This window comes from Fusarium tjaetaba (assembly GCF_013396195.1).
Source record: "Fusarium tjaetaba strain NRRL 66243 chromosome Unknown NRRL66243_c0000231, whole genome shotgun sequence".
NCBI lineage: Eukaryota > Fungi > Ascomycota > Sordariomycetes > Hypocreales > Nectriaceae > Fusarium > Fusarium tjaetaba.
In genome coordinates, this window is record NW_023501427.1 from 67,612 (window position 1) to 95,261 (window position 27,650).

At 51.5% G+C, this 27,650-nt stretch overlaps 9 protein-coding genes across 9 annotated transcripts; 5 read left to right on the forward strand and 4 right to left on the reverse strand.

Moving 5' to 3' along the window:
• Positions 1-275: 275 nt before the first annotated feature.
• Positions 276-8,471, reverse strand: FTJAE_10047 (polyketide synthase; the record flags this gene model as incomplete). Its single annotated transcript, XM_037342849.1, has 5 exons — positions 276-1,457; positions 1,509-6,280; positions 6,331-7,319; positions 7,369-8,156; positions 8,217-8,471. 5 exons carry the CDS (start codon positions 8,469-8,471, stop codon positions 276-278), a joined length of 7,986 nt encoding a protein of 2,661 aa, XP_037202897.1.
• A 758-nt stretch (positions 8,472-9,229) lies between these two features.
• FTJAE_10048 (serine hydrolase FSH) lies at positions 9,230-10,153 on the forward strand (the record flags this gene model as incomplete). The annotated part of the gene is made up of 4 exons (XM_037342850.1): positions 9,230-9,271; positions 9,329-9,347; positions 9,398-9,475; positions 9,531-10,153. 4 exons carry the CDS (start codon positions 9,230-9,232, stop codon positions 10,151-10,153), a joined length of 762 nt encoding a protein of 253 aa, XP_037202898.1.
• A 112-nt stretch (positions 10,154-10,265) lies between these two features.
• Positions 10,266-12,353, reverse strand: FTJAE_10049 (major facilitator superfamily domain protein; the record flags this gene model as incomplete). Its single annotated transcript, XM_037342851.1, has 9 exons — positions 10,266-10,301; positions 10,531-10,718; positions 10,769-10,864; positions 10,916-11,136; positions 11,191-11,520; positions 11,586-11,792; positions 11,867-11,990; positions 12,048-12,181; positions 12,247-12,353. The coding sequence occupies 9 exons, from the start codon at positions 12,351-12,353 to the stop codon at positions 10,266-10,268; spliced, it is 1,443 nt and encodes a 480-aa protein (XP_037202899.1).
• A 303-nt stretch (positions 12,354-12,656) lies between these two features.
• Positions 12,657-14,168, forward strand: FTJAE_10050 (monooxygenase FAD-binding protein; the record flags this gene model as incomplete). The annotated part of the gene is made up of 4 exons (XM_037342853.1): positions 12,657-13,310; positions 13,372-13,718; positions 13,783-14,081; positions 14,137-14,168. The coding sequence occupies 4 exons, from the start codon at positions 12,657-12,659 to the stop codon at positions 14,166-14,168; spliced, it is 1,332 nt and encodes a 443-aa protein (XP_037202900.1).
• Positions 14,169-14,365: 197 nt separating this feature from the next.
• Positions 14,366-16,083, reverse strand: FTJAE_10051 (UDP-glucuronosyl UDP-glucosyltransferase; the record flags this gene model as incomplete). Its single annotated transcript, XM_037342854.1, has 2 exons — positions 14,366-15,939; positions 16,008-16,083. 2 exons carry the CDS (start codon positions 16,081-16,083, stop codon positions 14,366-14,368), a joined length of 1,650 nt encoding a protein of 549 aa, XP_037202901.1.
• A 1,603-nt stretch (positions 16,084-17,686) lies between these two features.
• Positions 17,687-20,110, forward strand: FTJAE_10052 (glycoside hydrolase superfamily; the record flags this gene model as incomplete). The annotated part of the gene is made up of 3 exons (XM_037342855.1): positions 17,687-17,759; positions 17,808-18,126; positions 18,175-20,110. 3 exons carry the CDS (start codon positions 17,687-17,689, stop codon positions 20,108-20,110), a joined length of 2,328 nt encoding a protein of 775 aa, XP_037202902.1.
• An 858-nt stretch (positions 20,111-20,968) lies between these two features.
• FTJAE_10053 (regulatory P domain protein) lies at positions 20,969-22,429 on the forward strand (the record flags this gene model as incomplete). The annotated part of the gene is made up of 2 exons (XM_037342856.1): positions 20,969-21,311; positions 21,369-22,429. The coding sequence occupies 2 exons, from the start codon at positions 20,969-20,971 to the stop codon at positions 22,427-22,429; spliced, it is 1,404 nt and encodes a 467-aa protein (XP_037202903.1).
• Positions 22,430-24,021: 1,592 nt separating this feature from the next.
• Positions 24,022-25,732, forward strand: FTJAE_10054 (quinate permease; the record flags this gene model as incomplete). Its single annotated transcript, XM_037342857.1, has 2 exons — positions 24,022-25,334; positions 25,387-25,732. The coding sequence occupies 2 exons, from the start codon at positions 24,022-24,024 to the stop codon at positions 25,730-25,732; spliced, it is 1,659 nt and encodes a 552-aa protein (XP_037202904.1).
• Positions 25,733-25,881: 149 nt separating this feature from the next.
• On the reverse strand, positions 25,882-26,956 carry FTJAE_10055 (NAD(P)H-dependent oxidoreductase; the record flags this gene model as incomplete). The annotated part of the gene is made up of 4 exons (XM_037342858.1): positions 25,882-25,916; positions 25,969-26,487; positions 26,543-26,884; positions 26,947-26,956. 4 exons carry the CDS (start codon positions 26,954-26,956, stop codon positions 25,882-25,884), a joined length of 906 nt encoding a protein of 301 aa, XP_037202905.1.
• Positions 26,957-27,650: the final 694 nt, after the last annotated feature.

Below are 27,650 nucleotides of genomic sequence, written 5' to 3' on the forward strand. Positions count from 1 at the left end.
AAAATGATGCCTCAATAAGAGTGACATTTGATCTTCGTACAAGGTTTAATTGGATGATAGAGACAAGAAGGCAGAATTCCGTGATGAAATAATTACTGAGACACTTCTCTCGCCAAAGGCAGAGGCCGACCATAGCTAGTGCGTCAGAGGGTAGGACTGCAAATGAACTTTGCCTTCGAGTGAATCAAGGAAAACCCAATGTACTAACACTACACATCAAGCAATAGCATAGAAAGATTGATCGATTATGCCTTGGAACTAAAGAATACAAACCATCACTGTCCATCCGCCAGGGAGTTTTCCACCAAACTACTCTTCTCTGCAACTCTAAAGGCAAGCGTCTGCAGGCTGTTCGTCTGCAAAATCTCAAAGACGGCAATATCAGCCTTCATGTGTTTCTGGAACCAGTTTCGGAGCTCGACAGCCACCAAGCTGTCTATTCCAAATGCACTGGTTGGTCGGGTCGGGTCCAGCTCTGCGACGTCCATCATCAGACTGCGGCTGAGCTTGATTGTCATTGCGTCGATGATGACCGTCACAGCATCATTTAGTGAGAGGGCGCTCTTGAGGAGAGACTGAATGGACTGCTCGCCCACATTGTTGGACTGACCGGAAGAGCGGGCGCCCAGTTTTGGGAGGTGAGAGAAGACTGGGCTAGATTTCCAGAAGGGTTCGTCAACGGGAACGCCGTCGTCACCTGGAACAGTGGGTTGTGTCTGGATGCCAGTGATCATCTGGCCGGCTGCTGATGAAGAGGACGACTCTCGAATGGAAGTCTCGAGGATGGCAAGGAATTCATCCTCCTCAATACCCACGAATCCTTTGCTCTCTAGATTGTTGCGGATCATTCCAGTAGAGTCCTGAGCCACGGCACCCACAGACAAGATCATACCCAGGTCAACCGAGATGGCAGGGAGTCCTTGCGAGCGGCGGTACTGTGCGAGAGCATCCTCGTACGCGTTACCGGCTGAGTAGTTGGCCTGACCCGAGTTACCAAGAACACCGACAGAAGACGCCATGATGACGAAGAAGTCGAGCGGTTGGTTCAACGTAGACTGGTGTAGATTCCAAGTTCCTTGAACCTTGGGCCTAATGCCGGTGTTAAACGACTCGAGAGACATGTTGTCGAAGATGGCATCGTCCAGAACCATGGCAGCTTGAACAACACCACGGAGAGGTGGGAAATTGTCGGCGATGCCTCTTATGGCGGCATCTAGTGCTGGCCCATTGGTGATGTCAACCGACAGAGCCTCGACTCGCGTGCCAACCTCTGCAAGTTCATCAATGAGCTCGCGCACTTCAAGGCGGCGGTCTCCAGAACGAGAAGCGAAGATGAGGTTCTTGGCACCTCGCGAAGCCATCCAGCGTGCCATACTGCGACCGAGACCGCCAAATCCAGTAATGAGATATGACGCGTCTTCTTGGAAGGTCAAGGGACCCGAGGATGCTGGGATAGCCTAGTAGAAATTGTTAGACCAGCAGGAATGATATTGCAAAGTGAAACTTACTGGGATCATGTCGTTCTCTTCAGGCACCATAACAATCTTACCGACATGCTTGCTTTGCTGCATGAAACGAAAAGCCTCCTCAAATTGGGAGAATGAGAATGTCTTGATGCGGGGAATAGGTTTGATAGCCTTGGTTCGGATGAGGTCCATCGTCTCATGGAGAAGCTCACCTGCCAATGAGATGTTCCGCTCATAGACGGTAATGAGATCAATAGAGGCAAACATGACATTGCGCAGGAACGGCGCCATATCGAGACGACGGTTGTCTACAATATCCTTCTTGCCCATCTCGATGAAGCGGCCAAATGTAGCAATGCAGTCCCACGTAGCACTTAACATCTCTCCAGCCAAGCTGTTAAGCACAACATCAACGCCGTGGCCGTTGGTTGCCTTCTTGATGTCGTGCGCGAAGCTAATGTCACGACTAGAAAAGATGCGCTCGTCAGGTATTCCAAACTCTCTCTTGACAAGGTCTCGCTTCTCTTGAGTTCCGACCGTTACAAAGATATCCGCCCCGAGACGTTGGGCTAGGGTGATGGCTGCTTGGCCAACACCTCCAGCAGCTGCGTGGATGAGGACCGACTCGCCCTTGCGGAGACGAGCCATGTGTTGTAACCCGTAGATGACGGTGTTGTATACGATGGGCAAGGAGGCCGCGGTGGCGTAGGTCATGTCGTCAGGGATTGGTTCGACAACGCAACCGGGAGTACGAGCGTAGTTGGAGTAGTTATATCGAGTCCACGCTACCACGCGCTGACCGACCTTGACATTAGAGACATTGTCTCCGACGCGGTGGACAATACCAGCACACTCAAGTCCAAGCGAAGGGTCAGACATCTGTCCCGTGCAGATCATGATATCGCGGAAGTTGACGCCGGACGCCTTGACTTCAACTTCAACCTCGTCAGGCCCAAGAGGTTCGGCTGGTAGGGGATCGTCTTCGAAGCGCAGCGTATCCAGAAGACCGGGCGTCTTGATGCTCAACTTCAAGGGCCTACCGGGCTGGTAGAAGGGCTGCAACTCTGTCTTATCGCTGACAGCCGCTTCATGGTGCAGGCAGCCATGGATCTTAGCACTGGCATCAACAGACTCGAGGCAGCGGCAGACTTTCCAAGAGCCATCTTGATAGTGATACTCGGGCTCCTGAGCTCCGGGACTCCGCAGGACTTGCTGCAATAGCTCAAGCAATTGCTCTGCAGTTTCTGAAGGGTTCTCGCGATTGATGGACGCAAAGTCCGCCGTGGTCAACGGAAAGGTCTCGTTCTCAGCCCGGAGCGAGCGAGCAAGACCATGGAAGAGAGCCGACTCTGGACGACTTGCGTTGTTGAATGCTCCTTCGGTCACCCAGAGCAAAGCCCGGCTGGACTTGAAGACAGCCTTGATGCCTTCAAACTCGGCCAAGGTCATATCCTTGATGACGGAGCGGTTGAGCTCAGCCAGAGACACGCAACAGGCGTTTTTGAGGGGTGTGTCCGCCGCTTCGGCAAGTCGAGTCCTACGAACTGGAACACCCAGCTTGGAAATACTCTCGTCAAGACATTGCACCAAATCACTAGATGCGTCGTCATCAACGATCAGTACCACCGAGGAAATAGATGGGTCGACGGTTGGCGGGGCCGGCTGCTCAACAGCAACACAAGAGAAGACACGACCCAGCTCATCCTTGGGGTCCTCGCTATCTGGGGCAGCGAGAGTTAGACCACTGAACCCAACACGCTCGAGGTGCTCTGCCCACATGTCCTGATCCATAGTAGGGCCCCAAGGGCGGTAACTCTCCTCAGACATCCACCAGCCGGGCAGGCAGCCAAACAAGAGGAAGGCCTGGTTGAGCATATTGGAGATCTCCACCAAGATGAGACGGCCACCCGGCTTAAGCAGCTTTCGCGTGTTCTCCAGAGTCCGAGTGATGTTGGCCGTAGCGTGCAACACCGAAGCCGCAACGACAAGATCGTATTTCCCAGCCTCGAAACCCTGATCAACAGGGTCTTCTTCAATGTTGAGCCGTCTATACTCAACAAGGCCCTCCCAGTCCTTGAACTTGGTCTCTGCCTCCTCGAAGAAGCCCGAGGAGATATCGGTGAAAGTGTACGAGGTAAACTTGGGGTACTTGCCGTTATTTCCGCCGAAAGCTGACAAGATTGGGGCCGTAGCACCACCAGTACCGCCACCAATCTCTAGAACCTGCATATTAGGGTTCTTGTTGGCAAGGATCTCGGCATAGTGGTAGATGATATCGTAGCCCATGACGGATTCGTAGTACTTGTACAGAAGCTCGTCTTCCAGCATCAGCGCAAGCGGGTCGACAACGCCCGTGAGGATCTTGTCGAGTTTTCGGCCCACTCGGCAGATGAGCTGGGCGTCGGTACCAGAGGGTTCCAGACGAGCAGCCAGATTCTCCATCTTCTGGCTGATGACTGGGTCATCAAGTTGCTCCCACTCGGGTGTTTGGTGAGGGCTCTTGTGAGCCAAAACGAGGTCACGCTGGTACTGCATGAATCGGAAGAACTTCTGGTGGTGAGGCTTCATGCTGGGAACCTGGTCTTCAGTAACAGCCTGCAGAACCCGGTAGTAGTAGTAGTAGGCGATCGTCTCGAGGTTAGCCACTCGCTGAGGATCTTCAGGGACAGGAATAAAAGGACGCATTAATTCGTCACCCTTGTCTTGAGATAGGAGCACTGGATCCGGGTGCCAGGTGGAGTGGAAGCACAGCTTCTTGATAGCATCCCGACCCGATAGAGAGTCATTGGCACTATCTCCAGAGTCAACTCCGCTGCACTTGACGTCCTTGAAGCTGACCACAGAGTCGCCGGTGTCCTCGTCGCGGACAAGAACATTGGTCGTGACCTCTCGAAAGCCGGTGTATCCCGCAGTTGCGATGCAGTCAAACCGATGGCCCGCAGCTTGAGCAATATCGCCTCGGACAAAAGTGTCGGCGAAGAAGACTGGTAGATACGGAGACGCGATGGAAGTCTGGGCATGTAGTAACGCGGGGAAGACCATCTGGACAAAGCCGTCCATAGTGGCAGGGTGGACGAGATAAGGATACTCAAACTCAAAAGGCATCAGGGACTTTGTATCAGGCACAGTGACGACCCCCTTTGCTATGCCCTCATTGGACACGAGGTCTCCAGTCAAGTTCTGGAATGGCTCGTCGTACACCAAACCCACAGCATCCACGATGTCATACAGGTTCTCAGATGTGCGTGTTCCCGAAAAGGTCTCCAAGCCCAATGCAATATTCATCGTCGGGTTGAAAGGAATATGGTTCAAATGAGCCGTGTTCGGGGCATCATAGACGGCAGTGATCATACCGTGAGCGTGCTCAGCCCACCCATCAGCGGCAGACCAAGAGAAGACACGGAACTCATACCAAGTGTTGGAGTAAGAAGCTGTACTTTCCTTGTAGTGGCGCAGAGAGAACAGCGTCTCAACTCCCTCTTCACTTGCTGGAACCATCAAAGCGCGAATCAGCTTGACATCTTTCAGTCGGTATCCCGCAAAGTCACCCTGAGGTGCTGTATACTCAGGCATATGTCGCAGGTGATGCATCGCCTCGAGAGCCATGCACATGTAGCCTGTACCGGGGTAGACATATGAGCCCTGCACGATATGGCCCTTCAGCCAGGGCTGCTCGCGGAGACGAATGAGATTGCGCCAGCGTGGCTCCATAGGGTTCCAGTCATTGACAGGATATCCCAAGAAGTCAGTGCGAGCATGACGGCGGAAGCGATGCTCGAGACTCAACCGCGACTCCATCCAGTGGCTCTTGGTGTGGTTCCAGAAGTATGGGGGCAGATCAACGAGCACACGCGGCTGTGCTATATGTGATCCAGCTGGAGAGTTGACCTTGTAGAGGTCGATAGTCGTACATCCCTTGGCAAAGAGGAATGCCGCAGCCTCAAGAGCAGTCGAGCAAGCATCCTGTCCCCTAGATAGCACAGACTTGTATACAATGCCTCTCTTCTCCAAGCCTGGAACGCCCAGAATCTGCTTGATTGGACCTGCCAGAGCAGCGTGAGGGCCGAGTTCGACCAAGACGTCTACCGATGCTTGATTGGCGGCAAGACGACGAGCACGCTTGGCAGTGGCGCGGGGAGCACAGAGAGCCTGCAGACCAGTGCTGAAGCGGACGGGGGACACCATGTTCTCCCTCCAGTACTTAGGGCCAAGGATGTCAGAGGACTTCAACAGCTCTCCAGTAACGGTCGAGACCATCTCAATAGTTTCCGAGGGCGTGTTGACCTCCATACCAGCCAGAGAGTACTCGTAATCGCTAGCAACAGCCTCCATGTGGTGGGAGTGATACGCCGTCGAGACCTTGAGTAACCGCGCAAAGACGGCATCCTTCTGAAGAGCCTCAGCCAGAGCGGCTATGGCAGGTCGATCACCCGAAACAGTGACATTGGTCGGGCTGTTGATGCACGCGACGCATACCTTGCCGAGCTCCGGAGCAAGGGTACTGATGTAATTGTTGGCATCTTCCTCAGCAAGGCCGACAGCCATCATGGCGCCATCAGCTGACGGCAGCTTTTCTTGCAGACTAGAAGAGTGCAGACCGCGGAAGTAGGCCGCCTTGAGGGCTGATTCAGTGGGCAAGATACCTGAAGCATAAGCGGCGGCGATCTCACCACTCGAGTGGCCTATGACCTTGTGGGGACGAATACCCCAGCTGGCGAGCAGATCGACCAAGGCAAGCTGGAGGGCCGTGCAAGCAGTCTGGCTAACGAGGGACTCGTTAATGCGAGATGTCTCCTCATCCTTGTTCAGTTCATCTATGCCAGTTAGTCTCGGCCACAAAGATACACGATCCATCGTTACTTACCAACGAGAGACCATTTGGCTCCAAGACTCTTGACAAACCGATCGAAATATTCCAGGCGCTGTTGGAAGAAGGGATAAGTTTGGATCAATTCTCGACCCATGGCGAACCACTGGGCACCCTGGCCTGTAAAGACAAAGGCGATCTTGAGCGGGTTGATGGATGCGCGCACCGGCTTCTGGCGCGTCGCGGCCACCTTCTCAGCCAAGTCGGGTAGAGACTGAGCTACCAGGAACGACTTCCAGGGCAGCATGGAACGACGGCTGCAGAGTGTGTACGAGAGATTGTCGAGGAAGGCTTCCTCGTCTGCCTCCTTGCGGTGGGCCAGATGCTCAGCATATACGGCCGCACTCTTTCCAGCAATATTCTCTTCATGAGTGGACCAGATGAACACGCGGTGACGCTTTGCAGTGGAGAGAGTGTGACCATTGGAGTGGCCGTTGGTATAGCCATTAGTATGGCCGTTTGTCAGACCGTTAGTATGATCATTGGTGTGACCGTTTGTGAGACAATTGGTATGCCCATTGACACCGTTGGAATTAGGCAAGACGGGAGCAATCGCGTTGCTCATGGCAATGCCAGTCTGCAAGTCCAGCAGTGGCCTAGGAGCCGTTCGGTGAGCACCCTTCAGACCACGCGCATTCAGATAATGAAAGGCATCATCAAGAATGACGTGTCCGTTTGTTCCGCCAAAGCCAAACGAGTTGACACTGATTCGACGCTGCCCCTTGGTAGGCCAGGCTATCGCCTCGGTGGGGACTCGCAGGTTCCAGCCTTCAAGGTCGATCTGCGGATTGGGCGTCTCAAAGTACACGTTGGGAGCAATAGCGCCGCGTTCAAGTGACAAGACAGCCTTGATGACACCGGCAAGACCACTTGTACCTTCAGTGTGGCCGACATTTGTCTTGACACTGCCGATGTAAAGTGGAAGCTTCCGGCCATTCTCGTCCACGGGGCGGTGGGGGCCAAAGGTGTTACCGATAGCTCCAGATCTAACATAGGTCAGTATTGTTAGACCCTAGTTCTGTAAATTGAGCTTACTCGAGGGGATCTCCGGCTTGTGTTCCAGTACCGTGAGCCTCGAAATAGGCCGTGGTAGCAAAATCACAACCTGAATCCCTGTAGGCCGTCTTGATAAGCTCCTCCTGGGCCTCTCGCGAAGGCAGCATGATACCTGAGGTCTTCCCATCCTGGTTGCAAGCCGTGCCTCGAATCACAGCACGAATCGTATCATTGTCGCGGATGGCATCAGCCAAGGGCTTGAGAATCAAACAAGCAATACCCTCGCCACGGGAGTAGCCGTTTGCACGAGCATCGAAACTGTAGCATCGTGAGTCGGGGCTGAAGAAATGCATGTTAGACATCGCTGTGATGATGTCAGGGTTGAGAATCAGGTTGGTGGCACCGACGATGGAGCGATGGCTCTCTCCTGAACGCAAGCTCTGACAGGCCAGGTGTAGGGCAACCAGACTACTACTACAGGCTGTGTCCAGGGTCAGACTGGGCCCCTTGAGATCATAGAAGTAGCTGATGCGGTTAGACAGAATAGCAGCTCCGTTACCCGTCACCGAGTACAGAGGCGCTGTTTCCGGATCTCGATCGATAATCTCATAGTAGTCTCGAGAGAAGCTTCCGACGTAGCAGCTCGTGTCGGAGCCAGCCATGTCGTCCATACTCATTCCACCACTCTCCATGGCCTCATACACCGTCTCCATCAGGATGCGTTGCTGAGGGTCAATGCTCTTTGCTTCTGTGGGGGGGATGGAGAAGAACGATGCATCAAAGGCGGCAACGTCTTGCTTGAGGAAGTGGCCTCCCTTTGCGTTTGTCTAGAGTGGCTTCATCAGTATCAAAACTCTTGAGAGTGTGGCAAGGACAAAAGACAATACGTTTCCTCCTCGTTCGCCATCAGGATGCCAGAAAGAATCGATATTCATACGCTCCTTGGGAACCTCGCTCCAGGCGGCTTTCCTCTCGGCACATAGTTCCCATAGTTTGTCTGGGTTGGTGGCCTCGCCGGGTAGTTTACAAGCCATGCCCACAATGGCGATAGGCATGGACTTGTCCTGCTGCAAGACAGCCTGAACGAGAGGCTCTGGCATTGCGTCGCCATTGTTGATGATATCTTCGGTGTATGCCGGCATTTTGACGACGGGGAGAAACTTAGGGAAGACGTAGCACAAATGTCAAGGGATGACTTATGAGATGTCTTAAGACAAAGGCTAGTAGAAGAGTGAGAGAAGTGAGGATTGCAGTTGTCCTCTCCCAGCGAGCCGGGAGTTTTTGGTATATGACACTCTTTCTAGACGCACCACACTGAAGAACGCGATGTCCCTACAAAGCTGCAAGTCCCAACAGCCAAACAGATCTCCGGTAAGGACCGCCGAGATGGCTAGACCGTAAACGGTGGTGGGTGAAAGCCGCAAGGCGATAAGCGGAGGAATAGTGAACCAGGTTCGGATTCCTGCGCCTCGTTTCAACTCCCCAGTTGCGTTCACATATCGCGCAATCCTCCCGAAGTAGCCACATTCCGTAAAAATAAGCAGACATTAACCCGTGCGGTGCCTAGATCCACAGCTAGCTTATCGCCGTGATACATGTCAGATCAAGGTAGAAGCTGTTGGTCGGCTCACGCCACATCTCGGCGGGTTCCAGCAGCAACGCCCATTCGCTCGGTGGGTTTCAACGGCGTGAATCAACCTCAACCCGCCGTGACACGGCAGCCGAGATTCCTGATCTTTCTGGCAATGAGAACAAGCGCTTACACCACGTGGCTGGCCGTGACGGAGAGGTTACCTGACGACTTCCAACACAACACAACACACGTTGACCAGGACTCGCCTGCCTCTCCCAGATTTCAGCCCTACAGTCAAAGTACACTCAGTCAAACCCACTCGTCAAGATGAAGTTTCTTTGCTTGCATGGTGCCGGGACTAACTCAGATGTACGTCCTACTGAATCTTCTGCATGTCCATCACTGACTGATCTATCTGTAAATCAGGTCCTTGACATTCAAACTGGTAATTTAAATGCTCTGTATTAAGAGGACATTATTTAACACCAAATCCAGGGCCAATTCGTAATGCGCTCGACAGCAACGCCACGTTCAAGTTCTATGATGGGTTTTGTGACGTAGAACCAGTGCAAGGTAACTCGCCTTCTCAACTCCATAATGCCCCGTCATGCTTAACTCAGTGGATCAGAGATCAAGAACATATTTGCCGGCCCCTTCTACACTTGGTACTCTCCTGGCCTCGGCGGTCGCACTCTCACAGAAGCCAAGGCCGAACTTCTCGATCTCATAGCGACTGAGGGACCATTCGACGCCTGCATGGGCTTCTCGCAGGGTGCAGCCCTACTTGCGGCTGTCATCATTGATCATCAGGTACAGAACCCATTCGGGCCCAACCTGTTCAAATTTGCCGCCTTCATCTGTGGCGGGAGTCCCCTGCTTGTTACCAAGACGCTAGAGCAGGACAATCTCGACTACCAGCCCGCTGTAGACAGCATGGCCTCATTGACGGAGCCTTGGCTGGGACCATACGTACCGGGCCACGAGCCACATCCTGAAGAACAGTGGAACATGCTCGTGGCCCACAAAGTAAGGGAGGCTGGCTTAACCATTCGGATTCCCACGGCGCACATCTATGGGGCCAAGGACCACACCGTCAAGGAAAGCCTGAACTTGAGGGACATGTGTGATCCCAGGAGGAGAGTTGAGTTTGATCATGGAGGGAGGCACGAGGTACCCAGAGCCACTAGAGTTGTTCAGCAGATGGCAATGACGTTGAGGAGAGGAATTGATAAGGCCATGACCGCTGTATAGTAACCAAGTAGTCGATGTGCTCTTGAATATCAAGCTATTTCTCAAGAGGTTTGATTTGGAGCCCCTCGTTAACTTCGCTCAATGTATTTTAGAACGGAGCAGTGAAGTTCGATCAAGTATCTCGGCTGTTCTCATCCTGGATCTCAGTCTATAGTTTCTACCATACACCTATCACATTGACTATCTTCGCGCCTTCATAATAGATCTTTGTCTTCTACTCATGAATCCTATTCCCGTATTTCTCGCAAATCTCTCATCCTGGTTCTCAACTTCTTACTTGTCAACCACAAGCCCAAGGCTGCCACAACGCCCAGTCCAGCAAAAGCCAAGAGAGCTCGACATTGCGTATCATAACTTATACCATACGCTTTCCTTACTTGCAGTGCTTCCGAATCACTGAGTCCATCGATGGCTACTGAAGAGCTGAGCACAGCTGCTATTTGCTCGGGAGTAAGGAAAGTGGCCAGTTGTCTGTTGAGGTCCGTGTGCAGCACAGTTGAACAGGCAGCCAAGGCAACACAGCCTCCAAGGGTTCGAACCGTGTTATTAGCGCCCATCACAGCCGCTAATGTCATCAGGAATAATGTAAGACAGCAGATCAACGGGAGGACCAACCTAGGTTTTCATCGCCAAACTCAACCTTGAGCAAGAAGATTAATGACGGCATCATAAGGCCCAATCCCACACCAAGGATGACTTCATACCCATATACTGGATTGGATACGAGCCCCGAATCTGGTAAACTGCTTAACAAGCCCATACCTACCGTTGTCAAAGCCGCCCCCGTGAACAACAGGATGTATACAGCATGAGGTCTCTTAGACAATGCTACACCGCATGCCATAGAAAAGACTGGTGATACTAGCGTGAATGCAAGCATTCTGAGGCCAGCACTTAGTGCTGAAAGCCCATTGACAGACTGAAATCGTTGGGGAAGTAGTATGATGGCTGCGTAGAAGCATGCGCCCATAGCGAACATGTTTCTATTCGTGACGTGTCAGCTGGCTCCTGGTACCTCTGGGACAATCAAGACATACATTAGGTTGAGTGACAAGCTCAAACTCCGTAGTAATCGAATGGGAAATATCGGCTCTGGGTGCGATTGTCGCTGAACCCACACTTCATACGCAACGAAGGAAACGAGTCCAACGACGCTACCTACAAGCGTCCCGATAATGACGCTACTGTCCCAGTCATACCCATCACCCGCTTCTTGTAGTGCAAATACCAGCAGGATCGGCCAGGCCAAAGAAAGGAAACCACCAATGGCGTCAACGCGCTGTATCTGGTCCTTGCCGAAGAGTCTTTGGTTTGCACCAGGAATGGCAGGGATGACAAAGGCCAGAGAAATGGCGATTCCCGGGCCACTGCCCGTGTTAGTATAACATGCCTCTGACTCGGATCAACCTCTCCTATGGAGGGTATGGCTTACTTTAAAAAGAAGACCCATCGCCAGGTTGTGTTTTCAACAATAGCGCCGCCAAGGATCGGCCCCAGGAGACTGGCCAACGCAAATACTGAGCTGAGTATCCCGGTGTAAAGACCCACTTTCTCAACTGTAACTATCTTGGCGATGATGATAAAGACGGTCGAGTAGATGCCAGAGCCTCCAAGCCCTTGAAAGGCACGGAAAACAATCCTGATAGACATCATGGTAGTCAGTAGAAAACGTACACCTAAGGCAAGGGGATGAGCGAAAGAAGAAAGACTTACAGCTGGGGCATCGTCTGGGCTGCGCCGCAAGCCAACGAAGATATTAGAAAGATGACCTGAGAGACGATGAGTAGCGTCTTCTGGCCAAAGACATCAGTCAATTTGGAGAACAACAGTAGAAATCCTGTAATTACTCTAGTCAGTATCACACTTTGATTAACATCTTTAGTGTCTATTTTACCATTGTAGGTGAGAAGGTAGGCCACAACCACCCAGTTAGACTGCATCAGGCCGTCGAGATCATCAGAAATGGTGCGCAATGCTGTTGCAACAATGGTGGTCTCTAGAGCAGACAGAAAGAGGCATATCCAGAGCCTGTCGCTCGCATATCAGAAAAGCCTCACAGAACCAAAGCAGTCAAGGTGAGACAGGGATCATACCCAAGGACGCCCAAGGCCATTCGCAGCGAACTAACGCTGGAGCTATTGAGCTGGACCGGCTGCTCTGTCGCTGGTGCCAGATGAGTTTCTGAAGATGGTGCCATCATTGTCGTTGCAGTTAGTGGCAGGATCAAGCCATTGATTGTCTTTTGTGGCGAGAAGAGAAGGAGTTCGTGGGTACGTACGGTAAGCCGAACTCCGAAATCCGTGCCGGCCCAACGGGTCTGTTGGCTCCTCCAACTGATGGTGAGCAAAACCCGCCGAGAATGCGCTGATGCCCATTTTTTCCCTCCGAAATGGGATGATGATGTATTCTGTACTCCTTGAGTTGGCTATGTAGTTATCAAGACGTCCCTAAAACTGAATCAAAGCTGCTGCTATTATGATGGTTCGCCAGCTCAAACCTCATCATGACAGACCAGAAACCCAAACCCATTCGTGTTGCCATCATTGGCGCCGGCCCAGGTGGTCTCGTACTCGCGCAGATACTTCGACAAGACCCTCGCTTTAGTGTGACTGTCTACGAGCGCGGTGTGCGCGACGGTAGCGGCACAAGTTCGTTGGTTGGTTTCCGTATCCTTGTTTCTCCCTCTATCCTCGATGATTTGCGCAGCCAGCTTCCTGCGCCTGTAGCGACTCTTATCGATGACGCCATTGGCATTACACAAGCCCAGGGGAATCGCGTGGCGTTCATGGATGAGAAATGCGGGCTCATCTGTCGCCTGGATGTGCAGCAGTCCAGGGACATGTGCTCTGTGTCAAGGTGGAAGTTGCGGGAGGCTCTGATGCACGGTGCAGAGGATATTGTCGAATTCGGTAAACAGTTTTCGTCTTATGAGCAACTAGGTGGAGAGTCAGGCGACGTAAAGGTAAAGGTGCACTTTGCAGATGGGGATGAGATTGAATGCGATGTCCTAGTCGGAGCCGACGGAGCCGGTTCAAAAGTGCGGAAACTGTTGCTTCCAAACAGTCAAAGGAGTGCCAGTGGCCTTACTGTTGTCTACTTCAAAGCGCCATTTACTCCCGAGACCGAAGCCATGATTCCTTGGAAGTCTGGATGTGTGGTAGGTTCATTCACACTATTCGCGTGTAGCTGGATGCGATGAATTGCTAACGTCCAGCCAGGCAATGACACCCAGGCGTTCCATGGTGGTGGCTTACTACAAAGATCGCCAGAGACCATATGGACCTTATGACTTGGAAAAGATTGACCCTGCCGACTCGTTTCTCATGTTCGGCCTGGGCTGCTACACCAACGAGTTCGAGAACCAGAGCAAACATCCCGACGAAATGACTCCCGAGGAGCTTAAGGATGAGTGTTTGGCCAGAGCCAAGAATTGGAATCCGCTTCTGCGTGCTCTTATTGCGCTGAGTGTGCCCAGCTCAGTGTTTGTGTCGCATGTCAAGACACAAGATCCGATTAAGCCGTGGGAGTCGGGAAGGGTCACTCTTTTGGGGGACGCCGCTCATAGGTGAGTCTCTTCTCTCACTCTTAGATACCGGTGAGAATGAATCGAGTGCTGACCAAGTCGACAGCATGACCCCATACCTAGGCAAGGGTGCCAGCAGCGCAATCATAGACGCCATGTCCCTTGCCAAAGCTCTCAAATCCGAGCCAAAGCAAGGTCAAGGTGACTTTCTCAAAGCACAGCTATCCATCTATGAGGAGGAAATGCTGAAGCATGGCTTTGAAGCATCTAGGCAGAGCATGGTTGCGCAAAAGTTCACTTTCAATGCTGGAGACACCCCGTGGAAGTGTTGGTGGCGAAACCTGGCGCTCAAGGCGTGGGATTGGTGGATGTCACATCCGCCAGCGATGGAGGAGGATTTCCCAGGTATGCATGCGTCTTTGGCTCAAGTATATCGCACGAATTACTGACTGGTGGCTAGTGAGCTATAGTGAGATGAAGAAGGGCGTATGACTCTGAGCTCAAGTTACTCATAGGCCTGTCTCCACCAGAGCTCTACGAATTTTTCGGTTGGCGTGTATAATCCAGTGAGATGATTCATAGAGGGTGTTGCTGGTCACTTTTATGTATCTATACCAGAAATAGTGATCATATTCTAAGCAAGCAATCTTGTTGTTTTACAAGGCCAATACACATCTAAACTAGCAAACCTACTTGATCAGGTTCCTCAACCACTCTTGGCTTCCCATGAATGCCTTCACTGATCCAGTCAGCCAACCCCGGTGCAGCCACAACATTCTTCCGCCAACTCCCAGTCCTCCAAAGACAGCACCAATGCCCAGAAGGCCGACAGCCCACATGTCCCAGTTCTTGGCCTTCCACACTGGCATGCGCATATCCGCCGTCTGCAGATGCATGGGCCTGAGTTCTTTTCCATCCTTGAACCTCAGCTCAGTGTCGTAGATCAGCTCTTCCACCAGGTCCGCGGCATGGTGTTTCCGCCGGGCAGCCACATGGGCGATGCGCATCAACCGTAGGCTATTGCGCTTGTAGCTCCCGTCTTGATCAAGTAGAATCTTCTTTGCCTTTGTATAGATCTCCTCGGACGTGAAGCGAAACTTGTTCAACGGCTCAGCCACGCCTCCATCGACGAGTCGAGCTGTGTTGGAGATTTGGTCCATGAAAACACCCATCGACAGCATGGGTACCCCATGAAAGAGACCCTCGTTGGCGCTGGAACCACCACCGTGTGTGTAATAGAGCTTTGTCGAGGGGTGGTCGAGGATAGCTCGCTGGGGGACAAACGTGGAACACAGCCAGTCAGGGTTCTTTCCATCCAGAATATCCCCCAGACGGAGTGTCTTGTTACCAGTCTTATAGGCCGTGTTGACATCGAGATCTTGGCGGCCACTCTTGGGAATAGACCAAATTATGCCGTCCAATAAGCCCCCTTCAAGAAGAAGCAGCAGACCGTTGATGATCTTGGCTGCGTCGGCATTGGTGAGGATAATGTGTGTGCCTAGGGCAATATAGATGACCTTGATGTGCTTGGTCAGGAACTGGTCGCACTCCTCGTTGAGTGGCGGATAAGCGTCGCTGATCAAGGGTCCAACCGGGGCACAGGTAGGAGGTAGATCACGCGGGATCTCCAGACCAAGGAAGGAGTTGACAAAGATAAGGTAGTCAGGCTTCTGTATCTTGTGAGGAGGATATTTGACACCGTTTTCCAGGCGCATCTTCTTGGTCCACGCCATCCATTTCATGATGACCGGCAGGTCAAAGAAGATGACGAGTTCGTTCTTGATCCGATGCCAGAGGCTCGCATGCTCCGAGGTAAGTGTTCCCTCAAGCTGAAAGCCCGGTTGGCCAGGAATGTACGAGCATGGCATCATCAAGAAGGGCATCTGGGGCCAGACTTGAGCGATTGGCAGATTATACTCGACGTGGATATCCTTGACGGCGTCGACAAAGAAGTCGGCAATCATGATACTTGGCCTTGTCTCCGGGTCGTCCATGATGGCCTTGAGTCCCCGATATGTCTGTGGCCAGAACGAGTCCCATAGATACTTGCTCGGCATGGTCCCTGAGATGCCCTTTGAGATGTCCCACGTTCGCATGCGCAGGTAGTGAGCATTCATCTGGTCGTGAGTCGGGCCCGGGCCCATGGTGTGGACCTTTGTGATGAACTCATAGCCCTTGGTCCAAGCTTGCTGGCCCTCGAGCGTAGCAAACTCAATGGTGTGGCCTCTTGCGGCCAGAACTTTGCCAATCTCGAATACGGGACCTAGGCGAGGGTTAGAACTTGGAAGTGAGTGGCGTGACATTGGATGGAGAGGGGTCAACGGAACATACTGGCATGGGTGAATCCGCCTGTCGTCACCACAAGCAGGATCTTGCGGGGCGGGTGCGCCAACTCGGAACTAGGCATGGCTTCAATTCAATTGCTATTATGAGCAGGCAGTTGCTGGATGACAACTATCTCGACAGATCTAATCTCTCTCGGGCTTTTGTGAGTGAAATAAAGTGTCGTGTCTCGGATGGCCCGATCTCGGCAAAAGTGCAATGTCAGCGCTTTACATGGCAACCAACACTCGGCGGGTTTAGCGGCCTATGATTGGCTGTCTTATGGCCTGTCTGCTAAATCCGCCGAAGTGGAGGGTGTTTCGCATACAGTCGGCCCACTCTGCGTCTGCACCAGCAATTCACGTCGTATTCAGATTCCGGAATCCGTGCCAACTGGGCTTCATTTCTCGAGAGCGATAAGTAATGGCAGCCATGGCATTTCTCGATTGATGTGTTCACTAGTATAGACATACTTAATTCTCTCGCAGCATGTCTAGCTTAGAGCGCTTCAAGAACAACAAAAACGGCGCTCACGCTGGCTCCCATCCTCTGCATGTCCAAAGGCATCACTCACAAGCTTCACCATATGTTACGATACGAAAGTCAAGGCTCTGATGGAGGCTGGACAGACTATTCTAATATCTAAGATTTGATGCCTCGGCTGAGGATCTAAGCATCCTTATTTAGAAACACGGGATCGCTACATCTGGAGACATGCTCAACAAAAGATGCATTCAAAGCCTACCTACTGGAAGCGCTGAACCATTTTATGTACAACGAGCTCACGTTGCATCCGTGCTTTACGCTAATTGTCACTGTAACAGATGCACGCAAGGCTAGAAATATGGCTAGAGAGTATTTCGGTAATTGCATCACAGCTGCTGATATGCCATATTTTCCAGAGTCCAAGAATCTGAGCGCAGTGGCATTCGCAGTTCGTGAAGGAATTGGGCTGACGCCAGAGAAATTGGATCGAGGCCATGCGTGGATTCAGTCGATTCAAGCTGTCAACGGGCTCATGGACTTGGCCCCCGCATTTGACACGGATACTTTGTATGTAGATGATTAGACCAAAGTTTCTATAGAGGAGTTTCTTTTGCATAAGAGCAGCATATGTTCTACCAGCCCTTGGAAGTGGAGGCTCTGCCGTTCCGAAAATGGTGCATGATCTATACGGCAAAGGCTGCTAATGCAGGAGACGCGAATAGCCTGGAATACCAGGTACAAGTCTTGGTGCCAAAAGGACGCGCAGCTGAGCGCATTAATTGGATAGCTACGGATCTGCAGGAGGGATTTGACGAGTACTTTTGGTAGAGTAGTGATAATCTAGGCACAAAATTGACGTGTCGTATTCTGTGAAAATGCGGAGGCCCCTTGTCAGCTGAAGTCATGATGCAACGATAAATCGTAAGATGACCTCAGGGTCTAGACTCTTGCGCCCATTCTTGTACAGACCAATTTGGGGGCTAGCAGAGCTGAGGAAGGAGGGTTGAGCTGTTCTTGGCATGTTACGATTCATTTCGGCCTCTTTAGGGGGGCTGTGCGGAACTCGGCGAGAATATGATTGTGGGTGCTCATTTTGTGCCCAAGTGCATGAGTACCTTGGTAGCGTATATAAACAGAAGCATTGGCAAATAGTATGGTTATACTAAGACGATAGCTCAGACACGGAAAACTCTAAACTCAAGATGTATCGATTCAGTTTGGCATCTTTACTATCACTTGTCTTGCCCGTTGTAGCAGAATCTCAATCATCATCAGGTTAGATCGTCCTTCCCATATCGGCCAAGACTGACTGACGTGACACAGCAATCGACCCCTCGCAATGGCTCAACACCCGTGGTAAAGCAGACTCGCTGATCTCCAAGATGACCCTGGAGGAAAAATCCTCGATGGTGACAGGCACCTTTGACGGCACATGCATCGAGTACATCGCGCCCATCAAGCGTATTGGCTTCGGCGGCCTTTGCATCCAAGACGGACCAATTGGGCTTCGTCTCGGCGATCTAGTCAGTGTCTTTCCATCTGGCGTCACTACCGCTGCGACGTGGGACAGGCAGCTGATGGCGCTGAGGGGAGAAGCAATGGCGGAGGAATTCAAGGCAAAGGGTGCCCACGTCATTCTTGGGTAAGACCTGTCACTCCTCTGTGTATTGGAGTTACTGACGGTAATCAGGCCCGTTGCGGGAGCCCTGGGAAGAAGTCCATATGGCGGCCGCAACTGGGAGGGCTTCTCGCCAGATCCGTACCTAACCGGCATCGCCATGGGTGAGACAATCCGAGCAATCCAAAACACCGGCGTTCAGGCCACAGCCAAGCATCTCATCGGCAACGAGCAAGAAACGCAGCGCAAGCCCACGCTCATCAACGGAAAGATTGTGGACGCGGTATCCTCCAACATTGACGATCGCACCATGCACGAGCTGTACATGTGGCCCTTTGCAGACGCCGTCCACGCTGGTGTAGCATCAGTCATGTGTGGCTACAACCGAGTCAACGAGACTTATAGCTGCGAGAACAAGCATCTGATGAATAACCTGTTGAAGAAGGAGCTTGGTTTTGAGGGCTATGTCATGTCGGACTTTCTAGCGACGCCGCCTGGACTTGGTCCCGTCAAGGCAGGGCTTGATATGAACCAGCCTGGACCTGCAAATCCAATTCCCCTTGTTGAGACGTACTGGGGCGACAATCTCGTCGAGTGTGTCAAGAACGGGACACTCTCCGAGTCGCATCTCGATGGAATGGTGCGACGCATCTTGACGCCTTACTTCTATCTTGGTCAGGATAAAGACTACCCGTCTGTGGATCCATCGTCCCAGCCTCTCGTCTACAACGGCTTCGGGTATCCTTATCCAGGCCCTTCTCCAGTTGGCCATGATGTCCGCGGCAACCATTCAGCGCTCATCCGTGATATCGCCGCTGCCGGAACAGTTTTGCTCAAGAACCAAGGCTCCATCCTTCCTCTTAACAAGTCCCTCACCAACATCGGTCTCTTTGGCAACGATGCTGCTGATCCTTCCGTTGGTACACTCTTCAGCGACCACAATGGCATCGACATTGGTACTCTTATCTCCGGTGGAGGTTCAGGAAGCGGCCGACCAAGCTACGTTGTCAGTCCCTTGGACGCGTTCAAATCTTACGTGAAAGACAACGGCAAGCGGCTCCAGTACGTCACCAACAATACTGCTATTCTCAGCATCATGCCTGGTCTGTACCCCTGGCCAGAGGTCTGTATAGTCTTCCTCAAGTCTTTCGCCACAGAGGGTTTCGATCGCAAGGCTCTTGTGGCAGATGACAACTCAGTCCAAGTTGTCAATAGCATTGCATCACGCTGCCCTCGCCGCACCGTCGTGGTGACTCACTCTGGAGGGCCGGAGGTGATGCCGTGGGCGACGAACCCTAATGTTAGCGCTATTGTCGCTGCGCATTATCCGGGCCAGGAGTCAGGCAATTCCATCTTGGACGTCTTGACCGGAAAGGTCAATCCCTCTGGCAAGCTCCCATATACCATTGCCAAGAAAGAGGAGGACTACAACGGAAAGATCACCAACATCACTGGCTCCGCAGCTCAAGACTCTTCGAACTGGCAAAGTGACTTTAGTGAGGGCCTATTCATTGACTATAGACACTTCGACAGCAAAGGCCTGGAGGCTCTCTATGAGTTTGGCTACGGTCTCAGCTACACCACCTTTGAACTATCCTCCAACCTCGTCGTCTCCTCAGCGAACAAGATCTCAGCCCGCGCACGCCTCTCCAACGCTACACTCGCACTAGGCGGTAACCCTCATCTCTGGGAAACAGTCGTCAAGTGCCACGTCGAGGTATCCAACACTGGCCGGGTTGCAGGTGCCACAGTCATCCAGCTATATGCGTCTTTGCCCAAGAACAATGTACCAGCCAATAGCCCGTTACGGATGCTGCGTGGGTTCGAGAAGGTCCACCTTGAGCCTGGGCAGGTCAAGAAAGTGTCATTCGCCCTAAGGCGTCGGGATCTGAGTTATTGGGATGTTACTCTTCAGGACTGGATGGTACCTAAGGGTGGCATAAAGCTCAGCGTTGGGTTCAGCTCGAAAGATCTGAGGTCATCGACCACCATTCAACTGGTAAAATGACGCTGTATACTATTCGACATGGATTAATTATTGTGGAATCGAACTTTGCTTTCAGCTTGTTATGAAGCGAATTAGTGAGAGGTTTTAGTAACATTGTATTTCCTCAACTTTCTTCATTTATATGTCGAAATTTCTCATCCACATATGACCCTTTTGCATAGCAGAAGGAAGATCATGTAATTAGTACTCTTCAGAGGACTCCTAGGATGAACAGCGCCAAGACCGCCCTTTTGTCTTGGTAAAAGTTCCGGGTCACATGGCCAGAAGCGGGCTTTTATCCCAAATAGGCATCTCCTAAAAGTCGCTGTGGGGACCCGTGAGATATTTATATTAAGCTTAAGATGAATCTGGTAGTTCATCGGCACCAAGGCTTGGCAGAGTCTGTCGCTTAGAAAAGCACGAGATGTTACTGGTGGTATCTATGCGCAGGCTATCTATGTGCCTGTTCATCTTTGATCCTTGGCCCGATATTTCTGGGGAACCTTTGGGATGGTCACTAACGCTATGTAGATACGATATACAACATTCCAGGGGTTCGAGGGCATCTTAATGGCCGCCTGTTTGATTCTAATCGTCACTGTGAATATTCAGGGTCGTATTGGTATCCATAGTGTTGCCTTGGCCCGTACCAAGTCAAGGACCTTATCGCATTATTCGCGATTGAATAAGCTGCCAAGCGCAAAAGGACCAGCTTCCAAGAACAAAAGAACTAGCTTCCAATCCGGGGAATGATCGTCGACGGTTTCCCAACTCTTAGCATTGACCTCGACACCAAGTATAAAGAGTCCCCGTGAGCCTTGTAGCATTGGCTCTGTAGTTTCACTCATCACCTCTTTGAAACCTCCCCAACCCGTCACCATGAAGGCCAGCATCACCTCCCTCCTCCTAGCCACCCTCGCGGGCTCTGCCGTCGCACAGACCCAGAGGATCAACACGGCCAAGTACAATGAGGACTACCTCCGTGCCAAGAGTGCCCCTCATGCCATTGGTATGGGAGAGCTTAAGCAGCGCAAGATGGCTCTTCATGAGAGTGAAGCTGCGGCTGGTGTCTTTGACAAAGACCGCTACAAGGTCCTCAGCTCTGGTACGCCTTGTGCTGATGGTAAAGCGGGAGGCTACTCTTGTAACAAGATTGACCTCTTGGGCTTCTTGCGCCACCAGGATATGGGTAGCCGAACTCGCGTCGGTAACGATGTCTGGGGTACGTTACTAGCTGCTTTCAATATGTGACGCTTCCTTTTGCTAACTGATCTCCTAGGCTGGACACATGCCTCCAGTGGTCGTGAGTTCGCCCTTCTCGGACAGTCAGACGGCACAGCCTTCGCCGAAGTCCACCCCGACGGCAGCCTAACCTACGTCGGCCGCCTTCCAACCCAGACCGTCGCTTCGTCATGGCGCGACATCAAGGTCATCGGCAACTACGCCTACATCGGCTCTGAAGCAGCTGGCCACGGTCTCCAGATCTTCGACCTCACCAAGCTCCTCAACACCGACAAGAAGAACCCTCCCACCTTCAGCATCAGAAGTGACTTGGCCGCGCACTTTAGCGCTTTCGGTAACAGCCACAACATCGTCGCCAACGAGGAGACCGCCCTCATCGCCGCCGTCGGTACAGCCTACGACCTCAAGTGTCGCGCTGGTCTCTGGATGATTGACGTTTCTAACCCAAAGCGTCCTCAGGATGCGGGTTGTGTCGCTTCGGATGGCTACGTTCACGACGCGCAGTGCGTTATTTACCGTGGTCCCCAGAAGGCTTTCCAGGGTCGTGAGATTTGCTTCAACTATAATGAAGATGCTCTCACTATCGTTGATATTTCTCGTCGCACTATGCCCCGCCAGCTATCGCGCACTACATACAACGGCGCAACATATACCCATCAGGGTTGGTTGACAGAGGATCACAAGTATCTCCTCCTCGACGACGAGCTGGATGAGCAAGAAAAGACTGGTCCTGCAACTGACCAGCACACAACCACATACATTGTCGATATCCAGGATCTTGAGTACCCTGTCTTTCGTGGTGTTTACAAGAGCCCTGTTCGCTCTATCGATCATAACCAGTATGTCGTTGGCGGCGTGTCATACCAGGCTAATTACGGATCTGGTCTCCGCATGGTGAATGTGTCTTCGATTTCTCAGGATGACACTGGTGCTCTGTTCGAGGAGATTGGCTTCTTTGATGTTCACCCTGAGGATGATGCTGTTGGCGGTGAGGCGCAGTTTTATGGTGCTTGGTCTGTTTACCCTTACTTCCAGAGCGGCAACATCTTGGTCAGCTCCATTGAGCGAGGCCTGTTTTCGCTCCGATACACCGGTTAATTTAATAGACCATTGTACATAAGATTAATATTCATGCAAATATTTTTTATCACTCTCTCGATCCTCAATCGAGCTACGTGACGTATCTATGATCTATCTCGCTCCGTTATCGACCCCTTGTGAAGGTGGAGAAACGCGAAACCCCTGTGTGTCCCACTAACTCTCGGTGGGAGTCAGTCGCGTCCTGCTGGCCTACCCTACATCATCTCGTCAATTCAAATCATGAGGCCTCTTTCTATACCTGCGAGCCGTTATCCGATGTCCTGATAAATCATTGGTATCTAAGTTATGAGGTACCGATTTCTTTTTTACTTTCCTTTCCTAGTTATCTGGCTGACGTGCCTCATTGACGTGATGACAAAGCTCAATGAGTTGCCTATGGACTATTGCATCACGTTCACAAGCAGGGCCAAACATCACCAAACAGACTCACACTATGAGCGACTCAGCTCTGGTTACTAGACTCCTCTTATTCTTTTATCCCTTTTAACCTTCCCGAACCTGTTACAATGGCTGGCCCATGTCCAGGCGCGTGAGCCAATCGATCAGGTGGTAATCTCCCCCAATTCCACCAGAGCTGATCATAAGTCAACAGCCGGCGGGGAAAATTAGCGTTGGGGATAAACTATGGGGAAGTCTAGACACTGTTGGCTACTGTCATCAATACCGAGAGGCAAGCATGACCGACGCTGCAGTGTACCCATTCAGGAACGTGGCCGGTTCAATCTACCGAAACCCCCTGATCTGGCGAGATCTTTGCCCTTTTCTCCACAGTCGCTGTCCAATACGGAGCCCTTGCTCTGAGATCCATGTCTGTCAGTCGTCACTCTTGTTCCTTGATAAGATCTTCAAGTCGCATGACGGGTTGTTCGGCTCCACCACCAACTCGCAGTAGTTAAACCTATTGAGTCAATGCCATTAGACATCTCTTCATCCGAGGTAATTCAAGTGGTTGTTCGCACATATGAGCATTTACACATCACATCAAATCGGTGAACACTTGGCACTTGGCTACTGGCACTTATCCAAGGCGTAGATGACAGAGAGGGATCAACACTTACCCCCCAGCTTACGACGAATCCTTTGAATCAGCAGACGCGTGGGGATGATTACTTACCCCACTAGTTTAATTCCATGCGGGGTCCCCAGAATCTGCCTCCCAACCCCAGAACTTCCCAATGAGGGCAAACAACAGCTTCTAATCCCCCCATCATCATACGGAAACTAAGCGCAAGCTGTGCGATGCCGCAGGGGGGTAAACTCTTAACCCTCTACGCTACGAGTCACGGTTAGAGCGAAAAATCTCCCTTGGCGCTACCCCAGCGTATGCGGGGTTTTCGCAATCTCGACCTTTCTAGTCCTACCACGAGCCCTTCTCCGCACACGCGCTAAGACGCGCCAGTCGAGACTAACACCAGGGATGGGATAAACTTTCAAGCGCAGACGGTGCTGTAATTGGCTCGTGGCCATTGGACCGGAGGCATATATTAAAGAGCCTTTCTCGCTTCCCCATAGTTATAAAAATTCGAACCCCAGATCTTCTCATCTCCCTCCACAGACAACACAGACTATCCTCTCTTGTGCTGGCTATCATGGGTCTCTCCATCAACAACATCTTCGCCGTCAATGAGGACAGGCCGACTCCCAAGGCTGTTTACAACTGGCGTGTATACGCCAGCGCGGCCATCGCGTCCTTCGCATCATGCATGATCGGCTACGACTCCGCCTTCATCGGCACGACGATCGCGCTGCCGAGCTTCACGGAGGAATTCGACTTTGCCTCGTACGAACCCAATGACCTCGCTCTTCTCAAGTCCAACATCGTCTCTGTCTATCAAGCCGGTGCTTTCTTCGGCAGTTTATTCGCCTTCATCACATCCTACTTCATCGGTCGACGATACTCGCTTATTGCGTTCAGCTTTGTTTTCATGCTGGGCGCGGGTATGATGCTTGGCGCTAATGCTGAGCGTGGCTTGGGTCTTATCATCGGCGGTCGTGTTCTCGCTGGTGTTGGTGTTGGCGCTTGTTCGAATATGGTTCCTATTTACTGCTCTGAGCTGTCTCCTCCTGCTATTCGCGGTCGTCTTGTTGGTATCTATGAGCTTGGCTGGCAGATTGGTGGCCTTGTTGGCTTCTGGATCAACTATGGACTTGCTGAGACCATGGCTCCTAGCCACAAGCAGTGGATCATTCCTTTCGCTGTCCAGCTCATTCCCGCAGGCCTGCTGCTCTTCGGTTCCTTCTGGATCAAGGAGTCGCCTCGTTGGCTCTTCTCCAAGGGTCGTCGTGAGGAGGCCATGAGGAACCTGTGCTGGTTGAGACAGCTTCCTGCCAACGATCTTTATCTCGTCGAAGAGGTCAGCTACATCGACCAGGAACTCGAGCGCTACAACAAGGAAGTCGGCCCTGGTTTCTGGAAGCCCTTCACTGCGCTCAAGAGCCGCAAGGTTCAATGGCGATTCTTCCTTGGTGGCATGATGTTCCTCTGGCAGAACGGTTCCGGCATCAACGCTATCAACTATTACAGCCCTACTGTGTTCAAGAGCATCGGTATCCAGGGCACCAACACCTCTTTCCTCACCACCGGTATCTTTGGTGTCGTCAAAACCGCCATCACTATTATCTTCATCCTGTTCCTGATTGAGACTGTTGGACGCAGAAAGTTGCTTATTATCGGTTCAGTTGGTGGTTCCCTCTGCATGTGGTTCATCGGTGCCTATATCAAGATTGCCGACCCCGCTGCCAAGGTTGCTGCTGCTGCCGCCGACGGAGCTGAGGCTCCCAAGATGTCAAGCGGTGGCATTGCTGCCGTCTTCTTCTTCTACCTCTGGACTGCCTTCTACTCCCCCACATGGAATCCTATCCCCTGGGTCCTCAACTCTGAGATCTTCAACGAGAACTCCAGGTATGTTTCTTCTACCATCTTTCTATTTCGACACATCACTAACATGCTGCAGATCACTCGGTCAAGCTTCAGCTGCCGCCAACAACTGGTTCTGGAACTTCATCGTCTCCCGCTTTACTCCCCAGATGTTCCTCAAGATGGGTTATGGCGTCTACTTCTTCTTCGCATCACTCATGATCATGTCTTCCATCTTCGTCTTCTTCTTCATCCCTGAGACCAAGGGTCTGCCTCTTGACACCATGGACCGCCTCTTTGAGATCAAGCCTGTGTGGAAGGCCCATGGTCAACTGTCTGAGGAGTTGACACTGCAGGAGGAGGAATTCCGACGCAACGCCGAGGGTGCTGACCTTACTGCTGAGAAGTCTCGAGCCATTGCTGAGGAGAATGAGCAGGTCTAAAGTGATCGATACAATAAGGCTTTAGATTGGTAGAGCTTATAGTTAGACTAGGTTTAACAACTAATGAAAGAATTGTCAACTTGTGACATAAAGACTCTATCTACTGTCAACTCCACGTGACATATTCCGCTCCCTTGATCTCAACAGTATCAGTTCGCGATTGCAGGGTTGATCAATGTCGAGCCTGAGCTAAAGGTCAATAAAAACTAAACATAAATAGATCAAGAGAGCCTCACCTCCATCAGGATAAACAATCTGGCCATTGTAAAACAAGCCACCCTTTCCAGCAAGGAAGAGAATAGTCGCAGCCATATCAGTATCATGACCCGGTCGTCCAGCTGGGTTAGTCATCTTCTTATCAATGTTGCTCTTGTTACCTTCATCAGATTCTCCAGTAGTCATCTCACTGGGGAACAAGCCTGGTGCGATGACATTGACTCGTACTTTGACGTCCTTGGTGAGAGTAGCTATCATACGGCTAAGGTGGGTAAGAGCAGCCTTGGAGGTGGCGTAGGCTGGCTGTCCCATGCTGGAACCTTTCATCGCTCCCGAGATGGAAGAGACATTGATGATTTGAGAGGAATAACCTGGAGTGTTTTCACGCCCTTTGGCGAGTAGTGGCAGGAAGGCCATAGACATGTAATAAGGTCCAGTCACGTTTGTCTTTAGTGTGTCTGCCCATTGCTGTGGCTCAGTCTTGAGGAAGTGCTCCGAAAGAGCCTTGGCGTCGGACATATCGGGCTCGCCAGCCGAGGCTGAAAAAGGTTAGCATCAGCACAAGCTACGATCCGAAGAATTGGGTAGGCTTACAGAACTTGGTGTTGTCATCCTCTGCAATACCGGCGTTGTTAACAAGTAAGTGAATACCATTCGGCTCCTTCTTGGCAACCTCCTCCGCCAGGCGAATAGCCTCATCCTTCTCACTGACATCTCCTGGAAGAACATGAATACTTCCAGGCCCTGTACCGTATGTCTTCTGGGTTTGCTCAAGCACCTCCTTACGGCGGCCTGTGATGTAGACCTTGGCGCCATTGGACTGTAGAGCTTGAGTGATCATCAGTCCAATGCCGGTCGCGCCGCCTGTTACGACGGCGGTGATGTGCGATACATCGAATAGGGCAGCGGCCTTGAGAACTTCATTCTTCGCGTGGTCTAGAAACAAATCAGCATATGCTTTTACTTTAGTTGGTCTACGGCCAGAAGGCCTAACTTACGCGTAGCCATGATGATCGTGGTGCTTCAAGTCTGATGAAATTGCAAGGGTTTCGAGATAACGTTGCCAATGTCGCAGAGTATAGAAATATGGAAGAAAGATTTATTGAAAACGTATCAAGTACGTAATATTCTGCAAATACCAGCATCAGTCTCTGCGATTCGATGTCTGATGACGCTGGGACACTGGAATAACGGGACTAGCATGATAGCCCACGTCATCGATCTGCGCGATGACATTTCGCTGGGCTCTACCCAATTATTCGACTCCCTCAGCAATGATTAACCAATAATGATGCAATACTATAGAGCTAGATTTACGTTACTCAATACCAAGTTCCCTATGCTGATTTAAGCTTCAAGTGTGAGTATCGACTGCAAATACATCTAGGTTACAACTTAGACATTACAGTACAACGATAACCCATCAATATAGCATAAAGCCGATATCTTGCTAAGGGGGCACTTCGCAACTGCTCGCCCACTGCTCACTATCTACAGACTTAACGCTCAAAGAGTAAAGTATTTATGGCATACTGAGAAGCTTCGGGATATTGACATGTAGCTTTGAGAGTCACCATGAGAGCAATTGTAAATAGTCCATTGTAGTGACATGTTGAACGTTTGAGAAATGTAGGATGGTTATCCTTCACATCTTTCCGACTAGATACATACAATAAATCAACGCTCATTGATGAGAGCCCGG